The following is a 22,801-nucleotide window of genomic DNA, read 5'->3' on the forward strand; positions in this document are numbered from 1 at the left end:
TTTTTGAAAAGAAATTTCCTGAAAAGAAATTTTCTTCCCCCCCCCCCCCCCCCCCTTTTTTTTTAATCTTTTCATTTTCTTCTAGTAAGGAACTTTCTTCACCAAAACAAACAAACAAACAAACAAACAAACAAACAAACACAAAATCACTTCCAAAAGAACAAATGTAAATATATGTTCCAAAATGAATGTTTTAACCAACATCTGAGTAATAAATAGTTTGATGTAAGGAGCTAGGAGTTAATAGCTTGAGTGCCATTCTCCAAGGTCTAAGCCATCCAGCCACGTGTATATGTTATGTATATATACCATGGACATTTCTTACTAAGTATTGCTTAATTATAGAGGCAGTATATGTAAAAAGGGGACAAAACTATAGGAAGAATAAGTATTGACTTCCCACAACATAACTTCAGAATCTATTTCTGTATATGATCATAGAATCATAGAATGGCCTGGGTTGAAAAGGACCATAACGATCATCTAGTTCCAGATTCCCTGCTGTTGGCAGGGTCGCCAATCTAGACCAGGCTGCCTAGAACCACATCCAGCATGGCCTTAAATGCCTACAGGGGCATCCTTGTAGGGCATCCACAACCTCTCTGGGCAACCTGTTCCGATGTATTACCACCGTGTGAATGAAAAACTTTCTTCTCATATCTAACCTAAATGTTCTCTGTCTCAGTTTAAAGCCATTCCCCCTTATCCTATCACTATCAGCCCATGCAAACAGTCATTCCCCCTCCTGTTTATACACTCCCTTCAAGTACTGGAAGCCCACAGTGAGGTCTCTGCCAATCCCTTTAGTGTCTTTCCAAGGGATGCAAAGTCTTTTTCTGATGTTCCTCATGGCAGCCTCCCATGACCCTACTTGAATGACAAGAAGCAGATGGTGGATGAACTGGGAACTACTGTTGAGATTTCAGAAGAAAAAGAGAGCCTACATCCTCTGGAAGAAGGGACAGGCTACTTGGGGAGATTACAAGGAAGTTGCTAAGGTATTGTCATGGTTTTGTGATTTTTGGTTTTCGGTATTCCACATCATAACATCGTGTGGGGCAGTGGGAGTTTAACTGTTAATGCTCAAGCTCTGGGTACCTGCCTGGAAGAGAAGAACTACATTCCCCAGGGGACTTTGTGGTCACAGAGAGTCTCGAGGTATAACTCCTGGCAAGGTCACCTGATGCGCTCTTCTTTGCCTGCTCTTCGTCGGCTCTTCCCCTGTCTCCCTGCTGCTCAACTGGACTGCACATCTCACCTCAGCATTGTGGTGAGGCCTATCCACCTTTCGGACATTCTCTCTCTCATTATATTTGATTTATTAGCTTCAATTCTAATTATATTGTATTATAGTGTGTTATCTTGCATTCCGATACTATATTTAGTAAATTTGTTTCTCCTCAGATCATTGCCGCTGTTTTTAATTATTTTGGGGTCCCCTGTTCCCTTTTCCCAGAGGTGCGGATCTGCAGATCCCTCCGCCCTGCTAGTCACGGAACCGGGCCGAACCAGCCCGTAAACCGTTGACAGGTATGCAGGGTGGAAGTTAGGCAGGCAAAAGCCCAACTTGAACTCAGATTGGCGACTGCAGTAAAAGAGAATAAGAAATCCTTTCACGGATATATCAGTGGTAAGAGAAGAACCAAGGAGAACTTCCATCCTTTACTTGATGCAGCAGGGAATGTGAATGCCGAGGATAAGGAGAAGGCTGAGGTCCTCAACGCCTTCTTTATATCTGCCTTTAATAGTCAGATCAGTTATCCTCACGACACTTTACACCCTGATCTAGAAGTCTGGGCTGGTTCTCAGAATACACCCCTGTGATTAAGGTGGGGACAGTTAGAGAGCTCCTCTTCCATCTGGACTGTCACAAGTCCATGGGACTGGATGGGCTCCATCCTAGGGTGCTGAGGGAGCTGGCAGGGTTGACTGCCGAGCCACTCTTTGCCATCTACCAGCATTCCTGGTTATCTGGAGAGGTCCCAGAGGATTGGAGGCTTACCGATATGACTCCCATCTACAGGAAGAGCCATAAGGAGGATCTGGGGAACTACAGGCCTCTCAGCCTGACCTCGGTACCAAGGAAAGTTATGGAGCAAATCATCTTGTGTGAGATCACATGGCACATGCGTGGCATCCAGAGGATCAGTCCCAGCCAACACGGGTTCATGAAAGGCGGGTTGTTCTTGACCAACCTCATCTCCTTCTCTGACTGGGTGACCAGACTTGTAGACGAGGCAAAGGCTGTCAATGTAGTCTATGTAGACTTCAGCAAAGCCTTTGACATGGTCTCTCACAGTATTCTCCTGGGAAAACTGGCTGCTCATGGCCTAGACAGGTACACCTTTTTTTGGGTAAGGAACTGGCTAGAGGGCTGTGCCCAACGGGTAGTGGTTAATGCAGTTAAGTCCAGCTGACAACCTGTTACAAGTGGTGTCTGTCCCCCAGGGGTCGGTACTGGGGCCTATCTTGTTTAATATCTTTACTGATGACCTAGATGAGGGGGTTGAGCGTACCCTCAGTAAGTTTGCAGATGACACCACACTGGAAGGTAGTGTCAATCTGCCTGAGGGTAGGGAGGCATAGATAGAGGGTAGGGAGGCGTAGATAAGCTGGATTGCTTCAGCCAATGGGATGAAGTTCAACAAGGCCAAGTGCTGGGTCCTGCACTTTGGCTACATTAACCCAATGCAGTGCTATAGGCCTGGGGACAAGTGGCTGGATGACTGTGAAAAGGAAAGGGACGTGGGGGTGTTGGTTGATGCTCAGCTGAACATGAGCGAACAGTGTGCTCAGGTGGTCAAGAGGGCCAATGGCATCCTGGCCTGCATTAGAAACAGTGTGGCCAGCAGGAGCAGGGAGGTAATCATCAGCACTGGTGAGGCGGCACCTTCAAGTATTGTGTATTCTAGTATTGTTCAGTTTTGGGCCTCTCACTACAAGAAAGACATTGAGGCCCTGGAATGTGTCCAGAAAAGGGCAATGAAACTTGTGAAGGATCTGGAGCAGCTGAGGGAGCTGGGATTGTTCAGTCTGGAGAAGAGGAAAGTCAGGGGAGACCTCAATGCAATCTACAACTTCTTGAAGGGAGATTGTGATTAGGAGGGGTTTGGCCTCTTCTCCCAGGCAACAAACAGGACCCGAGGAAATGGCCACAAGTTGTGCCGGAGGAGATTTAAATTAGACATAAGAAAAACTTTTTCTCTCAGAGAGTGGTCAGGCACTGGAATGGCCTGCCCAGGGAGGTGGTGGAGTTGCCATCCCTGGCAGTGTTCAAGAGGCGTCTGGATGAGGAGCTACGAGATATGGTTTAGTTTGTGGTAGGAGTGGCAATGGGACGACGGTTGGACTAGATGATCTTGTAGGATTCTTCCAACCTTGTGATTCTAGGATTTTATGATTCTATGATTGTGGTCTTCTTGTTTGGTCAGATGCGGTGGAGTCTCCCTAATGTCTCTGACACGTGCCCCTGGAAGATAGCAAAGCTCTCTGGAGAGGTTGTCTGGGCAACAGATGGGGGCCTCAGTGTTTCTCGGCATGGAGTTCCCAGTCACCAAGACAATGCTAGGCAACAGTGCCCAGCAGCTGCTCCCTGGCAGGGGCTCTCCCTCACCCGCTGAGGTGATTCCCTGCGTCAGCATGGAACTGGAACCCCAGAGCCGAGTGCGTCACAAAAACATGCTGTGTTTGAGGGTCTGCGGGGTTGCCTTGCATGCTGTCTGGTCCCCAGCCCACGACACGTCATTCTCTGTGAGGTGACACTCTGCGGTGTGATGTCACAGTGGCTACCTCATACACCCTTGTGGCAGCGGTGGGAGCGGTGGCTCAGTCCGCTTTTGGGACCCGCAGGAAGTGAACCCAGAGAGAGCGTTGTGTCTGTCTGGACATATCCTGCTGCGATGGAGCGGCTGAGAGCCCTTCGAGGTGAGCTCCCTCCACCTCTCTGGACACCGTGACGCTGCCCGAGCACATGTGTGCCTCCAATGTCTATTTAGGATGTGCCAGCAGCACTGTCCTTGCTCTGCTGAGTGCAGCTGCCCACCGTGGCTTCCCCAGTACCACCACAGGGGGAAGGCTCTCTCCCCTCTCCCCGCCAACCACACTCAGCACTGTGCTGTGGGGCTGGAGGAGAGTTCCTGCCAGAGCTGGTCGGATGCTCAGCCCTGGCTCCAAGCAACACCAGCGGCAGCTGCTCTGCTCTTTCCTTTCAGGTCTCTTTGCCTGTGTGGGCTGCATGCCCAGGCGAACACGTCGCAGGGAGAGAAGCAGGGTGTCAAGCCCTGTCCCTACCTGCGCCGTGACTTTATTGCTGCAGCGCCTGCAAGATCACGAGGTGAGTTGGGGACATCCAACCATCAATCCTTGCCCTCTGGCCCAGTGCCACGGTCCCGTGGGTGCCAGGCCCCAGCAGCACATCCACATAGCGATGGGTGACAGCGGGCAAAGCGAGCGTGACTGATCCTTGTTCCCAGGGTGACCGAGTGCAGGCGTACTGTGAGCTGGAGAGCGCCCTGAGGGAAGCCGACAGCCGCCCGCCCTGCGGAGTGGTGAACCGGCTGCTGGCAGAGGTGTCCCAGGACCTGACAGCAGCCCAGGTGAGGGGTCACTCCCAAAGGCAAAAGGAGCTGCCTGCCCACGCTGTTGTTCTGCTGGCGGATGGCAATGACTTAGGCCTTCCAAGGGCCTCAGGCAGTCTCCCGTGCCACGTGTCACCAGAGACTCTTTTTCAGGGCGTGACAGCCAATGTGAGGACAGCTGCCAGCAATGTCCTGGTGGCTCTGGCTCGGACGCACTTCACCTTGGTGATGGCCGAGCTCCAGAGCCACCTGAAGGCCACGGGGGATGCATCCAAGGAGACTGTGCTCATCACCCTGAGCAAACTCTTCAGCACATATGGTAGAGTGCCCTCAGCCTGACATCTATAATAACTGTGAAAGGGTCTCTCCCCTCCGCGTGTGATCTGTGTTAAGCTGAGGGATGCAGGGCTGCAGCCCCTCCTCCCGCACTGCCAAGACTGACTGTGGCCCTCTCCTTCCTCTCTGCAGCTCCACAGTGCATCCCCTTTGTGTGGCTGACGCTGGCCGGCCTGCGCAGTGTGGTGGGCCAGGTGAGGAGTGGCCAAACTCTGCGCATCGCTTGTGCTGGTGAGTGCCGGCCCCAGAGCAGGGGGCCTCGGGACAGCCCTTGCACCTCGCCCTGCTGCAGACTCTCACAGGCTCCCTTTTTTCTCTCTCTTTTTTTAAAAAATAAATTATTCTTTTTTTAATTTTTATTTTGTTTTGTTTTTTCAGTTGTGAAACAGTGGTTGGATGAAGTCAAGATTAACTTGTCCTCGGGAACCCAATGCCCCTGGCCTGCCATGGAGAAAGAGCAGATCTACGAGAATCTTCACAAGCTGCTCTTCTCTGTGTTGAGGAACTGGCAGGATTGCCAGGAGGAGGAGGTGAGCACTGCTGCATTCCCAGCCCAGGACGGCAGCAGGGACACCCATGTTGGCAGCTCTGTCTGTGCCCAGTGGGCTGAGTGCCAAGGTGTGACAAGAGGGAGTGGGCTGGCTCTACAAAGGGTCCCAAACTAGCTCTGTGCCAGAAAGCAGCCACGTGTCACAGCACTGTGGCAGGAAGAGCTGGGGATGAGGGTGTGGGGAAAACCTGCCTGCTCTCCAGAGTGAGCCCATCTCTTGCTGGGCATGGGGGTACGGGGAAAGGGAAGGGAAAGTGAAAGCCCTCTCTGTTGGAAGGGCAGACCTTCAGTCTTTGATGCTGAGCCTTTGCAATCCCTCTCCAGGACAAACAGGCCGTCCTCGGGGCCATTGCTGCCATGTTGGATGTTCTCCTGCAAGAGGAGCTGCACAGAGAGCATGTCTGGGAGCAGCTCCTCTGGCTCATTCACCCATGTCAGGAGATCCAAGACACCTGCAGGGTGGCCAAGGTGAGATGCTGCGCACAACTCAGGGTGGATGTGGGGCCTGTGCAAGTGCCACGAGGGGTTAGGGGGATGCAGGAAGGAGGTGGGGAGCCCTTGGAGAAAGAAGGAACAGGTGTTCAAGGGAGGTCTGAAGCTTCCTGAGCTCTTCAGTCAAAGAAGGAACAACCCAGACAGGAGCCAGGAGGGAGCCAAGAGTCACTGGGGCTCACCTCCTGGGGATGGGAGGTTTCACCACCACACCATGGGGCGCTGAGTGCCTGAGGAGCTCTGTGCTAAGAACCGGGGGGACCACGTCCAGTTGCATCTGATGGGGAAGAAGAGGGCTGCTGGGTGGGAAATGCCTGCAAACAGTGCCCAAACAGAGCTTGGTTGAGAGCAGCGAGACTCTCTTGGTGCAGCTGGGAAGTGGGGAAAAACAAGAACGCCTTTGTGAGAGCTTCTCCCTGTGCGGGAAACAGTTTCTCCACTCCCAAGTGGCTAGATGTGGCTTCATCCCTTTCTTCCTCTTCTGGTCTCTTGCAGAGCCTCACTATCTTCCTGGAGGCCTTAGAGGGCATTGACTCTGTCATCCCCAAGGACAAGTTTCAGGACATCACCAGTGCCATATTCTACCAGGTAAGGGGAGCCTATCTTTGCACCCACAGCAGTTTCCCTCTTGGCTAAGTCTCAGGAGGACTGCAAAGCTCCAAGCCCTTGAGTAAGGCGGCTCAGCCTTAGCACCTGTATGCCCGAGGCTGCTCCAGAGCCGTGCATGTGCCCCTGGGGATGCTGTGGGGCGGGCTGGGTTTTGTCTGCCTGTCCTCTTCCCGAGAGTGCCAAGGGAGAAGAGAGTGGGCAGCACAGTGTCTTTTCCATCCTCAGTGCTGATGTGATTTTCTCAAATGGACCTTGTTCCCACAGCTCTATGACGACACCAAACAGCACAGCGAGGCTGGTCGTGCGGAGCTGACTCAATGCATCATGATGCAGGGTAAGGAGAGGAGCTTTGGCGATGCTTGGCAGTGCCCTGGCCAAAACCTCTCTCACAATCTTCAGGAATGGGCGTGAGTTGCTTGCTAACAAAGCGTGGGATTTCCTCCCTGCAGCCCGGATCTGCCCAGAGGAAACGATCCTGTTTCTGCAGTCACAGCTGGGAGATGACTGGGAGGCTGGATGTGTGGCAGCCCTGGGTCTGCTTGGTGCTCTGGCTCGCTCTGATGGTCAGTACCACAGGTCAGGACTTCCAGGGATCCCTTCTGACATCTGGGTTGTGGCTCCACTCATGTTTCTGCACATCTCTTGCAGAGCCCATGATGATGGAGAAGCTGCCCCAGGTTGTCAAGGCTGTGCAGTGTCTGTGCAGTGACTCCAGGATCCGGGTGAGCTGGTTTGGGAATGGAAAGCGCTGTGGGGTGGTGATGCTGCTGCCAACACTGGCAGGGCTGGGGTGACCAGGGAGGTGCTGGGGCATTGACCACACGGTTGTGATGGTTTCTGTGGGGAGAGCAGGCAGAGTGGAGCAGGCAGGTCCCTGTGCTGTGCATGGAAAGCACACAGCTTAGTGCTAAGACCTGGCCCTCACCTCAGAAGCCAAAGCTTCTCCTCTGTTCTTGTCTCTGTTCATGCCCAAAGGGCTGCCCCGATGAGCAGGTGGCTTCCCTTTGCTTTCTGACCAGGAAAATCACACCCACAATTGACCCCTTTCAGGTGAGGATGGCTATTCTGTATTTCATCAAGGATCTGCTCAGTTCTAACACCCGGAGCTGCTCAGCTTGGGATGTGGTGGGGCACATTTTCAGTGAGTTCAGCCGCACCGCAGGAAGAAGGGTAAGGACAGTGGGCAGCATCTTCTTTTGGAAGACCTGTGCTGCTCAGAGGGTGGCACAGAAGCACCGGTGGGGCCACACCTGAGCCTCCTGAGAGGCTCCTGAGAATTGAGCATAACCAGTGTTTCAACACCACTGTTGTGCAGGCAGCTGGAGACCTTTCTGCCCAGGAAGCCCAGGAAGAAGGAGCTCTCCAGGGGCTATGCATGGACATCCTGGGCTCACTGGACGTCTCTGGGAGAGGGATGTCCAAAGTAAGTCACACTCTGCCCTGCTGCTGCTCCTTGCCTTCGCACCACACGTTCCTCGTCCTATTCCACCACCCCAGGTCTCTCCTCCAACGTGCTCTGAAGCACACAAGACTCAGGGAAATTGACAGAGTCCTCTTCATCTCTGAGCGGAGGCAGGAATGCTGACTTGCTCAACTGTCTTGTTCCCTACAGCTCCTGTGGCCGCGGCTGCTACTGTTTGTGGTGCCAGCTCAGTACACTGGCATGCTGATCCCGATCTCCCGCTGTGTCCAAGCCCTGTCTGAGAGAGAGGACCTGACAGGACGGCGGATAGAAGATCTGGATCCCCATTTCATCAGCTCCATGTTTCAAGGTAGGAGCAGAAACTCCTCCAGTAAGCACTGCTGACCTGTGGTAGCACCCAGAAGGGACAGTGGAGGTGCACGTGACTGGGCACAAAGTGTCTTGGAGTCTTACTCAGCACTTTTTTCTCCTCGCAGGCCCAATGCTGACTCCCCAGACACTGCTGGCGCGCCTGCTGGTGAGTAGATGCTCCAGAGGCCAATGCCATGAGCCCCCAGGAGGAAGCAGCACAGCCATGGGCAAAGCTGTTGACTGCTCCTTGCCTGCCAGAGCAGGGCCAAGCTGCTTCCCTCCTGGGGAGAAGCAGCTGCTCTTGCTGCAGAGGTGACTTTTCTTCTTGCTCTCACTCAGGTGGTGGCAGGGAGTCCTGTTGCAGGCAGCGAACTCCAAGCCGCTGCCTTACTGCTGATGAAAAACCTCCACAGCAGGTTCCACAAAGCTGTGGGGGTCATGTGGGCTACTGAGATCCCCCTGCTGCTGCAGTGCCTTGAAGGTAAAGCGCTGGTGGGGAGGGAGAGGCAGACGCAGGGAAGGGGTGAACTGAAAATGTATCTCTGCAGTGTGGCAGAGGGGAAGCATTGTCTGCAGCCCAGTGCTTGCTCTGCTGCTGCTCCCATTACAGGGAGACAGCACTGAGGCCTGGGGACCTTTCCCCCTGGGGATCTGCCCGTTCCAGGACACAGATGGGCCCTTCATGTCCCCTCAGACAGCAGTCCTGGAGCAGTTAGTTCTGTGTTCCTGTGGGGACAGTGTTTGTGGGGAGGGACAGGTCATTGTGGAGGGGCTGCAGGTCCCAGCTTGGCAGTGTTGAGTGCCCAGGCCAAGCCAAGTTTGCAGCAGCTCTTCTTCTGTGGCTTGATCCCAAGTTTTTGCTTCCTATTGCTGTGCAGGGAAAGAGGAGAGCTTCCCAGACACTGCAGAGTTCGAGCACCGTCTGCTAAAGGTACAGCATTGCCGGGAGGCGCGGTGCAGAGAAGTGCTTGCCTGCCCCAAGTAGCCCCACTCCCATATGAGCCACTGTGGGACAGGAACAGCCTCTCCAACGCTGCTGCGGAGCGGCCGCACGCCTTTGTGGCGCTGCCTCTTCCGCTCTGTCCCAAGCCCAGGGGGGTCTTAGGAGAAGAGCGGCAGGCGGCTTTAATGGAGGGAATGCTGGGGGAGCTGGGAGAGGGACTGTTCTTCCAGGCACCTCTGCCCAGAAGACTGCAGCCACTTGGGAGTGAAGGAAGAGGCAAAGGGCAAGGGAACATTGTCTTCTCCTGTTCTCCAACAGTTCCTGAGGGCGTCGCTGGACACCATAGAAGATGAGGCCTGGACCGAGGCCCTGAGCTGTGAGCTGAGCCAGCGGCTGAGCAGCTCTGCCAGCAGCTCTGGAGAAAAGGTGAGTTCCCCCTGGCTCTACCCAGCGGTGCAGCTGCAGGTGCCCAACTGGGGCTGGGGCTGCGGCTGCGGCTGGTGTTCTGCCCACATGGGATGCTCACACTGCTCCCCTGACCCCTACCTCCCAGAGGACCTTTCCCTGCAAACTGCCTGGGCCCTGCAGCTGCTCTCAGCGACTCCCAGGGAATGTGGGTCCTTCCCACCTGGCTCTCTGCTAGCAGGTCAGGCTGCTGCCACATCTCAGCTTCTTCCTTCCCTTCCCATACAGTCTTTCCTGTACAAGGCTCTGGGCACAGTGCTGGGAGCCTGTAAGGGAGACCTCTTCATCCAGGAGAAGCTGCTGCAGCACCTGGAGGAAGCAAACATGGAGGAGTCATCTGAGGCCCAGGTAAACTCTCCTCTGTTCCAGCTTCTGCGAGCATCCCCACTCTATCCCTGGGGCAGAGGACTTCTTCTGGTCCTGCTCTGGGCCTTTTGATCTCCTCACTGCTGCCATTTTCCTCAGGCGAGGACCAGCCCGGCCACTATGGTTGACCACGCCAGTAGGTTCAGGCCTGTGCCAACTGCCCCTTGTTCTTTTGTGCAGGGAATGATCTCGCTTCTCAGCCATGCTGCTGAGAGCAATTTCCAAACAGTCCTGGCCACACTCACCACGTTTGCATCCAGGCTGTGCAAAGGCTGCAATGCAAGGATTTCCAGGCGCAAGAAGGTAAAGCATTATGGGTTTCCATCTTGGCATTCTTTTGCCTTATTCTCAGCTCCTGCCTTGGGAGCCCAGGTGCATCATGGGGCACTGGGGACCATTGAGCGAGTTTCTCAAGGCATTTCTTCCCACACAGATGGAGCTGGACAGCAGGAGAGCTCATGCCACACGCAGCGCTCTCATGCTCGCCCACGGCAGCTTGGCACTGCGTGCCTCCAAGGAGCAGCTGCTTGCCCACCTGGAGGGAGACATTGTGGGCAACATCCTGATGCTGTACAGCTGCAGCTGCCGGGTGAGAGCTCAAAGCATGCCAGGGTGTCTGAGCGCCCAGCTGCAGCCCCTCCACATGGGGGGATGCTGAGATGGGCCTTCTCTTTCCAAAGGTCCCTCAAGGAACCTTGTTTGTACCCAGATGAAAATCCAAGCCCTTCCCTTAGCATTGCCCCCACATGTCCCCCTTGCAGCCCTTGTCCCTTCCCACAGTTCAAAGAATGTTCTTCTCTCTTGGGCCTCAGGACTTGCAGAACAAGCTCGCACTGGTGCAGAGCATCTCTGACTTCAGCTCTGCCTTCCACGCTGTGGGTGACTCTGCCTTCTTTAATCCCTCCTTGAAGTGCAAGCTGCTGGAGATCTTGATGGTGAGTGCCTAAAGCCAGGGCTGTCTGCAGAGGAGTTCTGGGCTGTGCCACGAGGCTCGCTTCCCTGGAGACATACAGGTCTCCCCCAGCTACACGTCTCCAGCTGGTGGGGACCTTGGGTGCTGGCAGGCAGAGGCTGGGCAGTGGGCTAGGTGCACCAGCTGTGGAGCAGCTGCATCCTGCAGTGCTTCCATGAGAAATGTGGGAGTGATGTGGCTGGTGTGTGACAGTTGTGTTTGTCTCTGGGCTGGGTGGAACAGCTCTTGTGTGCCCCCTGCCCACCTTGACAGTGTCTCTCTGGGACTTGCAGGACTTGATGAAGAAGTATTACTCGGGCATCCCTGTCTCCCCGGTGCCCCTCAAGGTGGTTCTGGCCCTGGAGCAGTTGAGGTAAGGTCTGGGGCTGCAAGTCAGGATGGTGGTCCCCATTTTGGGTAGCTCCTGAGGGTTTGGAGAGGGCAGGGGGTGAGGAGCCGCATCTACAGGAGAGAAAGCTGGGCTGTTTTGCCCAGCAAAGCTGAGTTCTGGGCAGGGAGAAAGGCCCTGGTGCTCTTGTTCCCTGCAGGGAAGAGAAGAGAGAGCTGGGGTCTCCTTCCCTTCAGAGCGGGAGGTGGTTCACTGCTGCCAGGGAGGAGGTGGGCGCTGCTGGAACTGAAGACAGTGCTCAGCAGCATGAGCTGGGGGTGTTAGCTTTGCAGCTGTCAATTAGGAGAAACTCAGATGTTGCCTGAACCAGTCTGGAGAGCACTGGTAAAGGGCCTTTCTGAATTCTCTTCCTTTTTTCCTCCTGTCAGCAAGCTGAAGCCATCTTTCGAAAGCAAGGACATGCGTGAAATGTTGGTTCTGTGCTGCAAGAACATTGTGACACACCCTTCAGCAGAGGTGATGGTGAAGATCAGGAAGTCACAGCAAGCAGCGCAGTACCTGCAGGTAACCTCCCGTAACTTTCCCGGCTACCTCTTGCTCAAACCCTACCTCAGCACACACAACCTATGCTCTGGCAGCAGCCGTGATGCTACACCTCACTGCCCTCTTCTGCTTTCAGCTTCAGCAAAGATCACTGAAAGCTCTGGGCCGGCTCATGGCGGTTCTGCTTGAGACAGAGCCCACCGGCAGCTTCTTTCAGAACATAGTCCACGTGAGTATGTGTAGGACAAGGGAGAAAGCATGGTGCCTGTCAATAGAGGGGACAGAGATCTGGGGACTGAGAGGACAATCAGAGGGGGAGAAATCTCCTGCTGACGTGCCAGCTCACTGCGAGCTCAGAAATGGGCAGAGAAATGGGCCTTGCAGTGGGGAAGGCAGGAGCCAGCCCCTGGCAGGCGACAGTCGAGGAAAAGCTCTTGGGTAAGAGGTAGGAGTGTCTGCAAAGAGTGGGAGCAGCAGTGCCAGTGCTCAGTGAGGTGGGAGGCCACATGGAGCAACAGGGCAGGCCTTGAGGAAAAGTGCTGGGAAAGGAGGGACAGGGAGAGGGGTGGCAGGAAGGGAAAGAAAAGACATCCTCAGTGAGACAGATGCTCTACCCCAGGTCCTGCAGAGATCGGTGACGTCAGGAAACGTGTGGGAGCGCAAGAGGGCCCTGCAGACCTGCTCCCAGCTGTTGGCTGTTTGCGAAGAGCTTCAAGTGAGTAAAGAGCCCCATTGCATGCCCCCTGCTCCCTCCCCAGTGCCCCTGAGCTGGAAGGTGAGCTTCACCAAACTGTGCATGCTGTGTCACGGCATGGGGAAGGCACAGGTGGGAGAGGCTAGAGGGAGCTGGGGCTGTCTACAGCTTTGTTCCTGCCTCTTACCCCTGCAGAGAGGAGATGTCTGCGAGCACTTTGGCTCCTTGGTGGGATTGCTGGCACCTCTTACATGCGACCCTATGCCCGCATCCCGCCAGCTGGCCGTCACCTGTCTGAGCTCCCTTCTCCAAATCCAAGGTGAGTAGAGCAGGCGTGCTCTAGCCCTCTGCCCTCCTCTTTAGCACTACCAGAGCCCCACGATCTGGGCCCTGTTTACAGGACGGAGAGGCACTGTGCGCAGCTCTCTCTTCTTGTACCCACCCTGTCCTCTGTCTCTCCCCTGTGGAAAGCAGTTCAATTTTCAGAAGCATGACTTCCCTTTTCTCCCTGTGCTCCTTCCAGCCAAAGCGAGCAACAGAGTTAGTGAGACAGGTGACATCAGGAGCCTGTGTGAGGGGCTGCATTCCTGCAGTGTCATCTCTCAGCTCCAGACCTCATCCAAAATGGCAAGAGTAAGTGGACCCAAAAAGAGGTGGTGGGATCTCTATGCATAGGCTTCTGCATGACCCTATGCTGCCCCCAGCCTCTCACACCATTTCCAAAATGAGCTGTCACCCTGAGACTGCTTTTCTCAGCAAGTAGCAGGAGGTTCTGAGCTATGTCTGGCCTTCAGGCGCCCAGTGAAAGGAGTTGACTCGATGATGTGTGTGTGTGTGTGTGTGTATTTGTGTGCAAACACCATGGGTGCAAAAGCTGAGAGAAGGCTTAACCGTCTTCCATAAAAACAGCAGGGTACAGACAGCAGGAGCATTGTGATTGCTGCCTGAATGACCGGCAAACTACTGAACTAAGAATGCCTTCAAGACTCATTTATGTTTTGAAGAGCTACCGCAGAGCAATGATGGGATCTCTCCTGCTTCTCATTTCTCTGCAGATCGTGTGCAGAAACTTCCCCCTCGAACGCACCGTTGACTTCATGTTGGCCATCAAAGAGACCATCCGGAGAGCCAACGGAGTGCGTGTGCGTGCTGCTGGGAAGTGGATGACCACCTTTCTGCAGATGCACGGGAAGGACATCTGTCGGGACGTAAGAGACTTTCTTCCATGTGTCTTGGACTTTTACTGGCTGTTGCACTACGCCTTGTGCCGTTTGCCTCTTGTGCTAAAGAAGCACAGCCTGAGCACAGAGGCAGGGCTTGGACAGGGTGGCTGGCATGAAATTTAAACTTAGGCCTGGGCAGCATGTCAAGGGAGCAGGCACTGCTCACGTGCTGAATGTCCATGTTTAGGCCCTGAAGAGTCCAGGATGCAGCAAGTCATTCTTTCTCCCCTTCTTCTTTCAGGTGCAACCGATCCTCTACATCCTGCGCAACTGCACGTCATCTGCACAGCAGAGCCTATTCATGCCCTTCCTGTGCCAGGCAGTGGTCATCCTCAGCTGCTGTCACAGTGCAGCCATGATTGACAACTTCTCCCGTCTGCTTGGGCCCACAGACAGGTACTGGCACTGCTGCCTTTGCTGTTGCTGCAGTCACAATTGTAGCTTGCCTCTCCAAGTCTGTTTGAGGCAAAAATTACCCAGTCACAACTTGAGACTCTCCTTTTTCTAGTGAGACATGGAGGAGAATAAGAGAGTTTTGCCTTCAGCGATGGAGACGATAGAAGAAGAGAAGAGGAAAGGATTTGAGAGAGGAGAGGAGAGGAGAGGAGAGGAGAGGAGAGGAGAGGAGAGGAGAGGAGAGGAGAGGAGAGGAGAGGAGAGGAGAGGAGAGGAGAGGAGAGGAGAGGAGAGGAGAGGAGAGGAGAGGGAAAGGGAGAGGGAAAGGGAGAGGGAAAGGGGAGGGAAGGAAAAAGGAAAGGAAAAAGGAAAAGAAAAAGGAAAAGAAAAAGGAAAGGAAAGGAAAGGAAAAAGGAAAGGGAAGGAAAAAGGAACGGAAAAAGGAAACGAAAAAGGAAAGGGAAGGGAAGGGAGAAGTGGGAAGGGGGGGAGAAGGGAAGGGAGATGAAGCGAAAGGGGAGGGAATGGGGACGGAAGGAAAAAGGGTATGAAAAAGATAAATTTAAAATGGGAGGAGAGGAGAAGAGAGGAGACGAGAGGAGAGGAAAGAGGGAAGGGAAGGGAAGGGAAGGGAAGGGGAAAGGGGGAAGGGAAGGAAGATGAAGGGAAAGGGAAAGGGGAGGGAATGGGGACGCAAGGAAAAAGGGAATGAAAAAGATAAATTTAAAATGGGAGGAGAGGAGAGAAGAGGCGAGGAGAGGAGAGGAGAGGAGAGGAGAGGAGAGGAGAGGAGAGGAGAGGAGAGGAGAGGAGAGGAAAGAGGGAAGGGAAGGGAAGGGAAGGGGGAAGGGGGGAGAAGTGAAGGGAGACCAAGGGAAAGGGAAAGGGGAGAGAATGGGGACGTAAGGAAAAAGAGAATGAAAAAGATAAATTTAAAATGGGAGGAAAGGCGAGGAGAGGTGAGGAGAGGCGAGGAGAAGGGAAGAGAAGGGAAGAGAAGAGAAGGGAAGAGAAGAGAAGGGAAGAGAAGGGAAGAGAAGAGAAGGGAAGAGAAGGGAAGAGAAGGAAGAGAGAGAAGGGAAGAGAAGGGAAGAGAAGGGAAGAGAAGGGAAGAGAAAAGAGAAGGGAAGAGAAAAGAGAAGGGAAGAGAAGGGAAGAGAAGAGAAGAGAAGAGAAGAGAAGAGAAGAGAAGAGAAGAGAAGAGAAGAGAAGAGAAGAGAAGAGAAGAGAAGAGAAGAGAAGAGAAGAGAAGAGAAGAGAAGAGAAGAGAAGAGAAGAGAAGAGAGAGGAGGAGAGGAGAGGAGAGAAGAGGAGAGGAGAGGAGAGGAGAGGAGAGGAGAGGAGAGGAGAGGAGAGGAGAGGAGAGGAGAGGAGAGGAGAGGAGAGGAGAGGAGAGGAGAGGAGAGGAGAGGAGAGGAGAGGAGAAGGGAAGAGGAAGAGGAAGAGGAAGAGGAAGAGGAAGAGGAAGAGGAAGAGGAAGAGGAAGAGGAAGAGGAAGAGGAAGAGGAAGAGGAAGAGGAAGAGGAAGAGGAAGAGGAAGAGGAAGAGGAAGAGGAGAAGAGAAGAGAAGAGAAGAGAAGAGAAGAGAAGAGAAGAGAAGAGAAGAGAAGAGAAGAGAAGAGAAGAGAAGAGAAGAGAAGAGAAGAGAAGAGAAGAGAAGAGAAGAGAAGAGAAGGGAATACAAGCTAAAAAAAAAATTGTATTATTATGTATTAAAAAAAAATAAATGCCAGAATCCTGGCTAAGATGTGAAGAGTATTTTTTTTTTTTTTACCAAATCTTCATTTTTATAGCTGCTGTCTCTTCTCCATACCGATTACAGAATCACAGAATCACCGAATGTCAGGGATTAGAAGGAACCTGGAAAGCTCATCTAGTGCAATCCCCCTGCCTTAGCAGGAACGCCTATATTAGGTCACACAGGAACACATGGCAGGTTTTGAATGTCTCCAGAGAAAGAGATCCCACAACCTCTCCAGGCAACCTGTTCCAGTGCTCCATCACCCTTACCATAAAGAAGTTCTTCTGCATGTTAGTACGGAACTTCCTACATACAAGTTTTAGGCCATTACTCCTTGTGCTACTGCTACACACCATCGAGAAGAGCCTGGCCTCACCCATTTGCCTGCCGCCTCCCTTGATACCATAGAATCATAGAATGGCCTGGTTTGAAATGGATCACAATGATCATCCAGTTTCAACCCTCCTGCTATGCACAGGGTTGCCAAACACTAGACCAGGCTGTTCAGAGCTACATCCAGCCTGGCCTTGAATGCCTCCAGGAATGGAGCATCCACAACCTCTCTGGGCAACCTGTTCCAGTGTTTCACTACCCTCTGTGTGAAAAACTTCCTCCTAATATCTAATCTAAATCTTCTTTTTCTTATTTGAAAACCATTCACCCTTGTCCTGTCACTATCAGCCCATGTAAACAGTCATTTCCCCTCTTGTTTATATACTCCCTTCATGTACTGGAAGGCCACAATGAGGTCTTCCTGGAGCCTTCTCTTCTCCAAGCTAAACAAGCCCAGTTCCCTGGGCTTGATATGTTACCAAAAAATCTCTGTTGATGTGCTTACCTTTTTGCCTTCTTCTGTGTTTTGTCTTCATGCAATTAAAAATAAATTGATTTAATTGTTAATACCATAGATCCATAATAAAATCTGAAAGCTTGTTTCTTCCAGTTTATCCTTCATTTTCAGCAACTACTTCTGTAGCTACATTTTGTTCTGAGTTATTTGCTGTGACTTTTGCCAGCTATCCTGATTTCATTGTGATTTTTAATATTAGTTATTCTAAAATCTTCATTTTCTATGGCAGGAGATCTCAGCTTTCATTAATACTGCAGGTTTTTATGGCATGCAGAAGAAAACTGGCTGGTGTGACCTCAGAATCATCAGAACTGAAAGTACTGCGAGACAGGAAAGAGTAATTTAACATCAAAATAATGCAACAAAAGAAAACTAAACACAACTGTAGAATCAAAACACTAGAATTTTTATAATAGTCTGTAGCAGACAGGAAAACAGCTTGGGCTTCCAGGAGGTTTATATATATATATATACTATGCGTGTATATATATATATATATATATATATATATATATATATATTGCTATATATATATATATAGTGCTATATATAGTATATATATATACACATATTTGGCACCATTGAGCCCAACAATGAGCTAGGTTACTTGGTGAATGTCTTTACTCACTTTTTTATCAAGATGTCCAGTTAAAACTCCCTCATTATTATCTGACTTAATGGGAAAATCAGACAATACTTTTTTTGGCTTGGCTGGAAAAAAAAATGTAAGATTTTTGTGCACAACAGCTAGTTACTGTTTACCACATAGCTACAATTTAGAAATGTTCTAGAGCAAAGTATTACTATTTCCTGTTTCTGTTTTGTTTAAATAAGCAGAAAATAAAACTTTCAACAGGAATTTTTGTTTCATTGCGCTATCACCTTGTGGGTAGAAATGGTCTTGCCTGATGTAGGACACAATAATCAGCAAAGAAGCAATGTTTCTTAGCTACCACATGTTCGGAATTACTGGTCAGTTTAGACAAAGTCTCACAAGTGCAACAACTACTCCTCAGCTGAAGAAAGTATATGCAATTCAGCTTTAGCAACAGACAGCCTGTCCAGCTAAGGTATGAGAGGAAGGGTAAAAACAAGAACATCTAAGAAATCAAAAGTAGAAATTGAACTACCATGAGGCTGATTTTCAGAAATTTGGCAAGTTTTCACCTACCTTAGTTTAATTGGCAATGTACAGTGTTGCAAGTCTTAGCCTATAACTTGCGCTGATTCTCCTTACAGTATTAAAAACATTATACACTGACAAAAAAAAGACTATCAAAGCAATATTTTTTTTTGTACTTTTCACATCACAGTGACTTCTGACTACATTTTTCTTCCAAATTACAAAATATCTTTACTTAGGAAATAACTTGTTGGGGAAAAAATTACAGCCTTTTAAAAGTCCAAAACCCATGTTGGTTCTCCAATAATGTAATCCGAATATCAAGCTATTCCTTTCTATCTTTTCACAGTAATGAAATTCCATTGGCCATTTTTTTGCCCCCAGTTACAACAATTAATTGTCAATTGTTAACAAATCACACTCCAGCCCACAGAGAACTGATCATGAAAATCTAAGATTTAAAATGAACAGTTGCAGGCTATTTTATTTGTCACGTACATTTTTAACAGTGTTTATTTGGGTCATGATTTAAAGGTATTCCAATAAACAGCAAATATCAGAGGCCTTGATCTGGAATAGCAGCAGCAGATGTACATGATGTGTACACAATTTGTAGACATATTATCACTGCATTGTGTGACCTGTAATTCTTTTATCTTCAAATGCTGATCTGACACTTCCAGAGCTTGTAAAAACATAAGTTCCTAAATGCATAATGCTGCCAAGCACAACAATTTGTCAAAAGACCCCTATTCATATTCACCAGTAATTCAGCATGTTCTCCATAATCTTGGCTACCTACTGCTCCCAAAATGACCTGGATGTTCCCATATTCCACTTATCTATCTCCAGCACCCCCCTCCCCTGTTTTACTCCTACCTGTCTTCTAGTTCCCCATTGCTTCCTTGTTTAGCTAAGTGGCCATGTGTTTCTCTGATTATTTCTAATATTACCTCTAGATATTTTCTTAATACTGAACATTTCTTCTGTGCTGCTCTTTCCAATCCATGTTCTATGATTCATCTTCTAGACAAATCTCTTTGATCATTTACCTCTGCTTCTCTTTGTCAGTAGATACAGCTCCTGCTGTCTCACCTACTTTATTCTGCTAAAAAAAAAAATGCTTATTGTGCTTACGTGTAGTCTGAAGGAAGATGCTAAGGCAAAACACTCTCATAAACTTCTCCTAATGCAGACAATAACGTTTGTTTCTTAGCTTTAGCCATCATCTAACATGGCATCTAAAGAATACATGATCAATGGAGAGATAGGAAATAATTTTCAAACAGCAAGCTATATGTATATTCTTAACTATACACTATTTGCTGTGTATGTTATGACATTTCCATGTTAGTAATGTAGGATGTTTTATACCACCTATTTACCTCCGTAGTGATGTTCTGTCTTCTCGAACAGATCTTCTCTTAAACTGACTTTAACTGAGCAATGGGAAATGTCCTTTGGTGCTGATAAAATTTGAAAACTTATTACTGTTTTTTGCAGCCTGAGCTCCAATGGTTATGTTTCAACTACAGTATGCAATCATTTAATTATTCTTGCAGTTATAACAAGCTCTCAAACTTTTGCATATATTTCACGTTATAATGCTGCAGTTGCCTCAAACAGCTTAAAAACTGCCTTCCTGGATTGTCATGTCTAAAAAGTACTATCTGGGATATGTGGATTGTCTTGAGCACAGATTGTCAGCTATGCAATAATAGAGAAAATCTCTACTGAACATAGTTTTGTAGGCACTGTAGATATATCATGGAGGAAAGAGTCAGACTAGGTGATTTCTTAAGATCCTTTTAAAGTCTCATTTCCAGTATTGCTACTATTATTCTAGATTTTGTTTGAAGTTTCTTATGGCTTTCAGAGTATTATAATTCCTGACCATTTAGACTTTTTCCATACTAAGGTATGATAGATTCATGACATTTTGTTCCTATTTTAAAGCTTCTCTTGGATGATAATAATGAGCATTTGTGTCCATTATGGAAGTGTTTTGAAGATGAAATAAGTTAAAGCACCGTTGGCTTTTTTGTTGTTGTTTTTTGTTTTGCTCTGTTTTGTTTTCCGTTGCATTTATTTACTGCAATATTAATTTTTTGTCCCAACCAACTCTTGAAATGACTTATCATGGGGAACTGGCAGTGGTTCTAAAACCTCAAGAATTGCCATTTATTAAATTCATATTGTCCAGCCACTTTTGGTACACATTTTTTTCCTTCTCAAGATGAAGTCTCAGTTTTTAAAGTTTTTGTTGCAGATTTTCCCTGTTAGGAGAATCCTGGTTGAAAGATATTATCTACTTAATAGGAAGCAAGCTGATTCCCCTTGTTTTGTCATGACAGTCTAGGCTGAAGCCATTCAATTTTGGTCTCCCCGGTGAAACGTTGTAATTATATACACAAAGATTTAATTCCTACTAGATGGTCATTTCTCAACTTTTTCTAAGAAAACATATGTGTGTTGCTTTCATTCTTTTCTTGCTTTAAATCATTTCTAAAGTGTTCACCAACATTACAGTTTTTTTATAATACCTCTTACTTTTTAATTTCTTCCCACTGTTTTGCTGTTTCAGCCATGATTTTGCACACTTTAGCTCTAAAGGGGCATTAGTTCATAACGCTCTTCCTTGAAAATTGCATCTTACCTCAAGTATGAGGGCTTTTACCTGCAATTCCCCCAGTTAGTCAATAGCCAGCGTTCAGCATCTTCATTTATCACTTGCATGAGTATATAAAAGAAAAACAGCCGACTAACTTTGAAATTAAATTTCTTTGTAAGTGTGTATATGAAGAAGATTGTTGTTACTTCACAGAACGCAAGCTTTAGGGTGAAAGAGTACTGGCACCAAGCAAAGGTGAAAGGTGGAAGGAGATCAATATGTATCATCTATTCAAGATAACAGAGGCACAAGACCAAAGCCGTATAGAAAACCATTTTATACCCCTTTTAAACTTTTGGAGAAAAATAGCCTACTTCAAGATAAAAGATCAAAGCGTTTGGTTTCTTTTGCAAGACAAAAGCTTGTGCATTCTGCTTCAGGCTAATTTAGAAAGTTTTAGCTCATCTTTTATGCATCTTGGTTCTGTCTGGGCAGACATAGGCTGCAAGCCTTTCTGCTTATTCTCCACTCTAATCTTCTACTAAATCAACACATCAGCATGCTGTGTCTCAATTCTGTCAAATCACATTTTCCAAAAGAAAGCCATTCCACACGGACATTTTTTACTTGCAGAAGATAAGGAAAGAGAAGAAACAAGATCATCTCTCTTCCACATCATACTTTCACAACCACAGGCATTTGCTTCTGGCTCTAGTCAGAGGCAGAATGTCAGATATCTGTGTCAGATTCTGTATGACCCGGTATAGCTTTCTCACGTTGTTTTGGTATGTTCCTATGTTCTGACAGCATAGAAATGTTAGGGGGTCATGTTGAACTAAAGAAAAGATTCCACTAAAGGAGACAGCCTGAATTCTATATTGAAAATCTCAGAGTAGGTTGCTGCAATGTCTGTGGTGGTCTCTCTACTAACTTAATTGTGGTTCTTCTTCAAAGTGAAAATCACGTATTTGGATTATATAGACTCAGTCGGTCTTGTTTAAAGCTCACTAAGAGAAGCTCCTAGAAGTTGTCCTATTGTTTCTCTGGCTGTGTTGGCTATGCAGTGACACCCCAAAACACTTTCTTGCTTCTACATATGAATGAATGTTCCATGTCAGGAAAATAATATCTGCAAGTAAGCCATTAACAGCTACCTGGTTCAACAGAAACAAACAAACAAACGAATGAACAGACAAAAAGAACAAAAACAAACAAACAAACAAAAAAACACATTCAGCAGGAAAGAGATCTGAAAAATGTTCCAAACAAAATCAGAAGTACAAAAGAGCCCATATATTCCTAAGTCAAACCCACTTCTCTTCCCCTACCCTGATCCCACCACATAGTTGCTATACATGCTAGATATTTAAGAAATGGGCATAGAATCTTCATACAACAGCAGACAAAAACATAAACAAAGATTAACATAGAAGGGCAGAAAATGTAAATATTTTTTTCTGAATTTGAAATTACCAAACATCCATAGAAGATCTGATGTAAACACTGACAAAATAATAGAGGTAAAGCAAATTAACTTGAATTTCTTTGATTTTCAAAAACAAAAAACCAAAAAGAAACCTAAACTCAAACTTCTGTTAAAGTTTCTATAAACCTTTTTGTAAAATTTTAAAAATGAAACAAAACAGGTTTTTATTTAACTGTCTATTCTTTCCAAATTATTAGCATTTAGAATTAATATTTAAATTCTAAGTAAGGAATTGACAAGGACTGGAAAAACATTTTTCCATGAACGTTTCAAAGAAATCCAAACCAGTTTTGCCACAACAGTATCAGTCTTTTTTTCATTATTTTAGCTTCAATTGTAGTTTTCAGGATTGGACACACTGTGTTTTCTTCTATTCTTGCTCCGAGGAGAAACTACAGTACTTTATGTTCATAAGCTTTGTTCTCATTAAAAATAAATTATTTCATTCTCCATGATCAGGTGCAGACTTACAACAAAATGAAAGTCAGGAGAGTGAAAAAGATCAATACCTGTTTACAGCACTGACTGCTGCGATGCATGTATTCAAAGGTTGTGTAATTTTAGAAGGAACTGCCATGGGCTTGCTGAGATTGCCAGTTGGGCTGCTACTCTCCTTTGCAGAAGGGTCATTGACTTCTGAAGATGAAACATACGTAGAGAACATTTCTATTTTAAGTAGACCTACTTAAGTCTTGAGTGTTATAATTGCTCTGAGACACTT

The 22,801-nt window shown here is 48.4% G+C and overlaps 1 protein-coding gene across 3 annotated transcripts; it reads left to right on the forward strand.

The window, feature by feature from the left end:
* Positions 1 to 3,844: 3,844 nt before the first annotated feature.
* LOC149920014 (maestro heat-like repeat-containing protein family member 2B) lies at positions 3,845 to 14,478 on the forward strand. Of its 3 annotated transcripts, XM_090125613.1 has the most exons (31): positions 3,845 to 3,924; positions 4,212 to 4,333; positions 4,473 to 4,595; positions 4,731 to 4,896; positions 5,046 to 5,144; positions 5,292 to 5,443; positions 5,788 to 5,931; positions 6,451 to 6,543; positions 6,829 to 6,898; positions 7,014 to 7,127; positions 7,213 to 7,286; positions 7,615 to 7,734; positions 7,880 to 7,987; positions 8,177 to 8,336; positions 8,464 to 8,504; positions 8,678 to 8,819; positions 9,217 to 9,269; positions 9,600 to 9,707; positions 9,975 to 10,094; positions 10,293 to 10,415; positions 10,546 to 10,701; positions 10,925 to 11,047; positions 11,358 to 11,437; positions 11,842 to 11,977; positions 12,093 to 12,185; positions 12,576 to 12,671; positions 12,846 to 12,969; positions 13,174 to 13,283; positions 13,706 to 13,858; positions 14,115 to 14,269; positions 14,382 to 14,478. In XM_090125613.1, the coding sequence occupies exons 1-31, from the start codon at positions 3,900 to 3,902 to the stop codon at positions 14,431 to 14,433; spliced, it is 3,435 nt and encodes a 1,144-aa protein (XP_089981739.1). In that variant the 5' UTR covers positions 3,845 to 3,899; the 3' UTR covers positions 14,434 to 14,478. The 3 variants fall into 3 exon arrangements, with proteins under 3 accessions (XP_089981739.1, XP_089981733.1, XP_089981746.1); XM_090125607.1 differs by lacking the exon at positions 3,845 to 3,924 and having other exon boundaries at positions 4,154 to 4,333; XM_090125620.1 differs by lacking the exons at positions 3,845 to 3,924; positions 14,115 to 14,269; positions 14,382 to 14,478 and having other exon boundaries at positions 4,154 to 4,333; positions 13,706 to 13,996.
* Positions 14,479 to 22,801: the final 8,323 nt, after the last annotated feature.

The sequence above is a fragment of the Phasianus colchicus genome, chromosome 1 (genome assembly GCF_987193195.1).
Source record: "Phasianus colchicus chromosome 1, bPhaCol1.hap1.1, whole genome shotgun sequence".
Lineage (NCBI taxonomy): Eukaryota > Metazoa > Chordata > Aves > Galliformes > Phasianidae > Phasianus > Phasianus colchicus.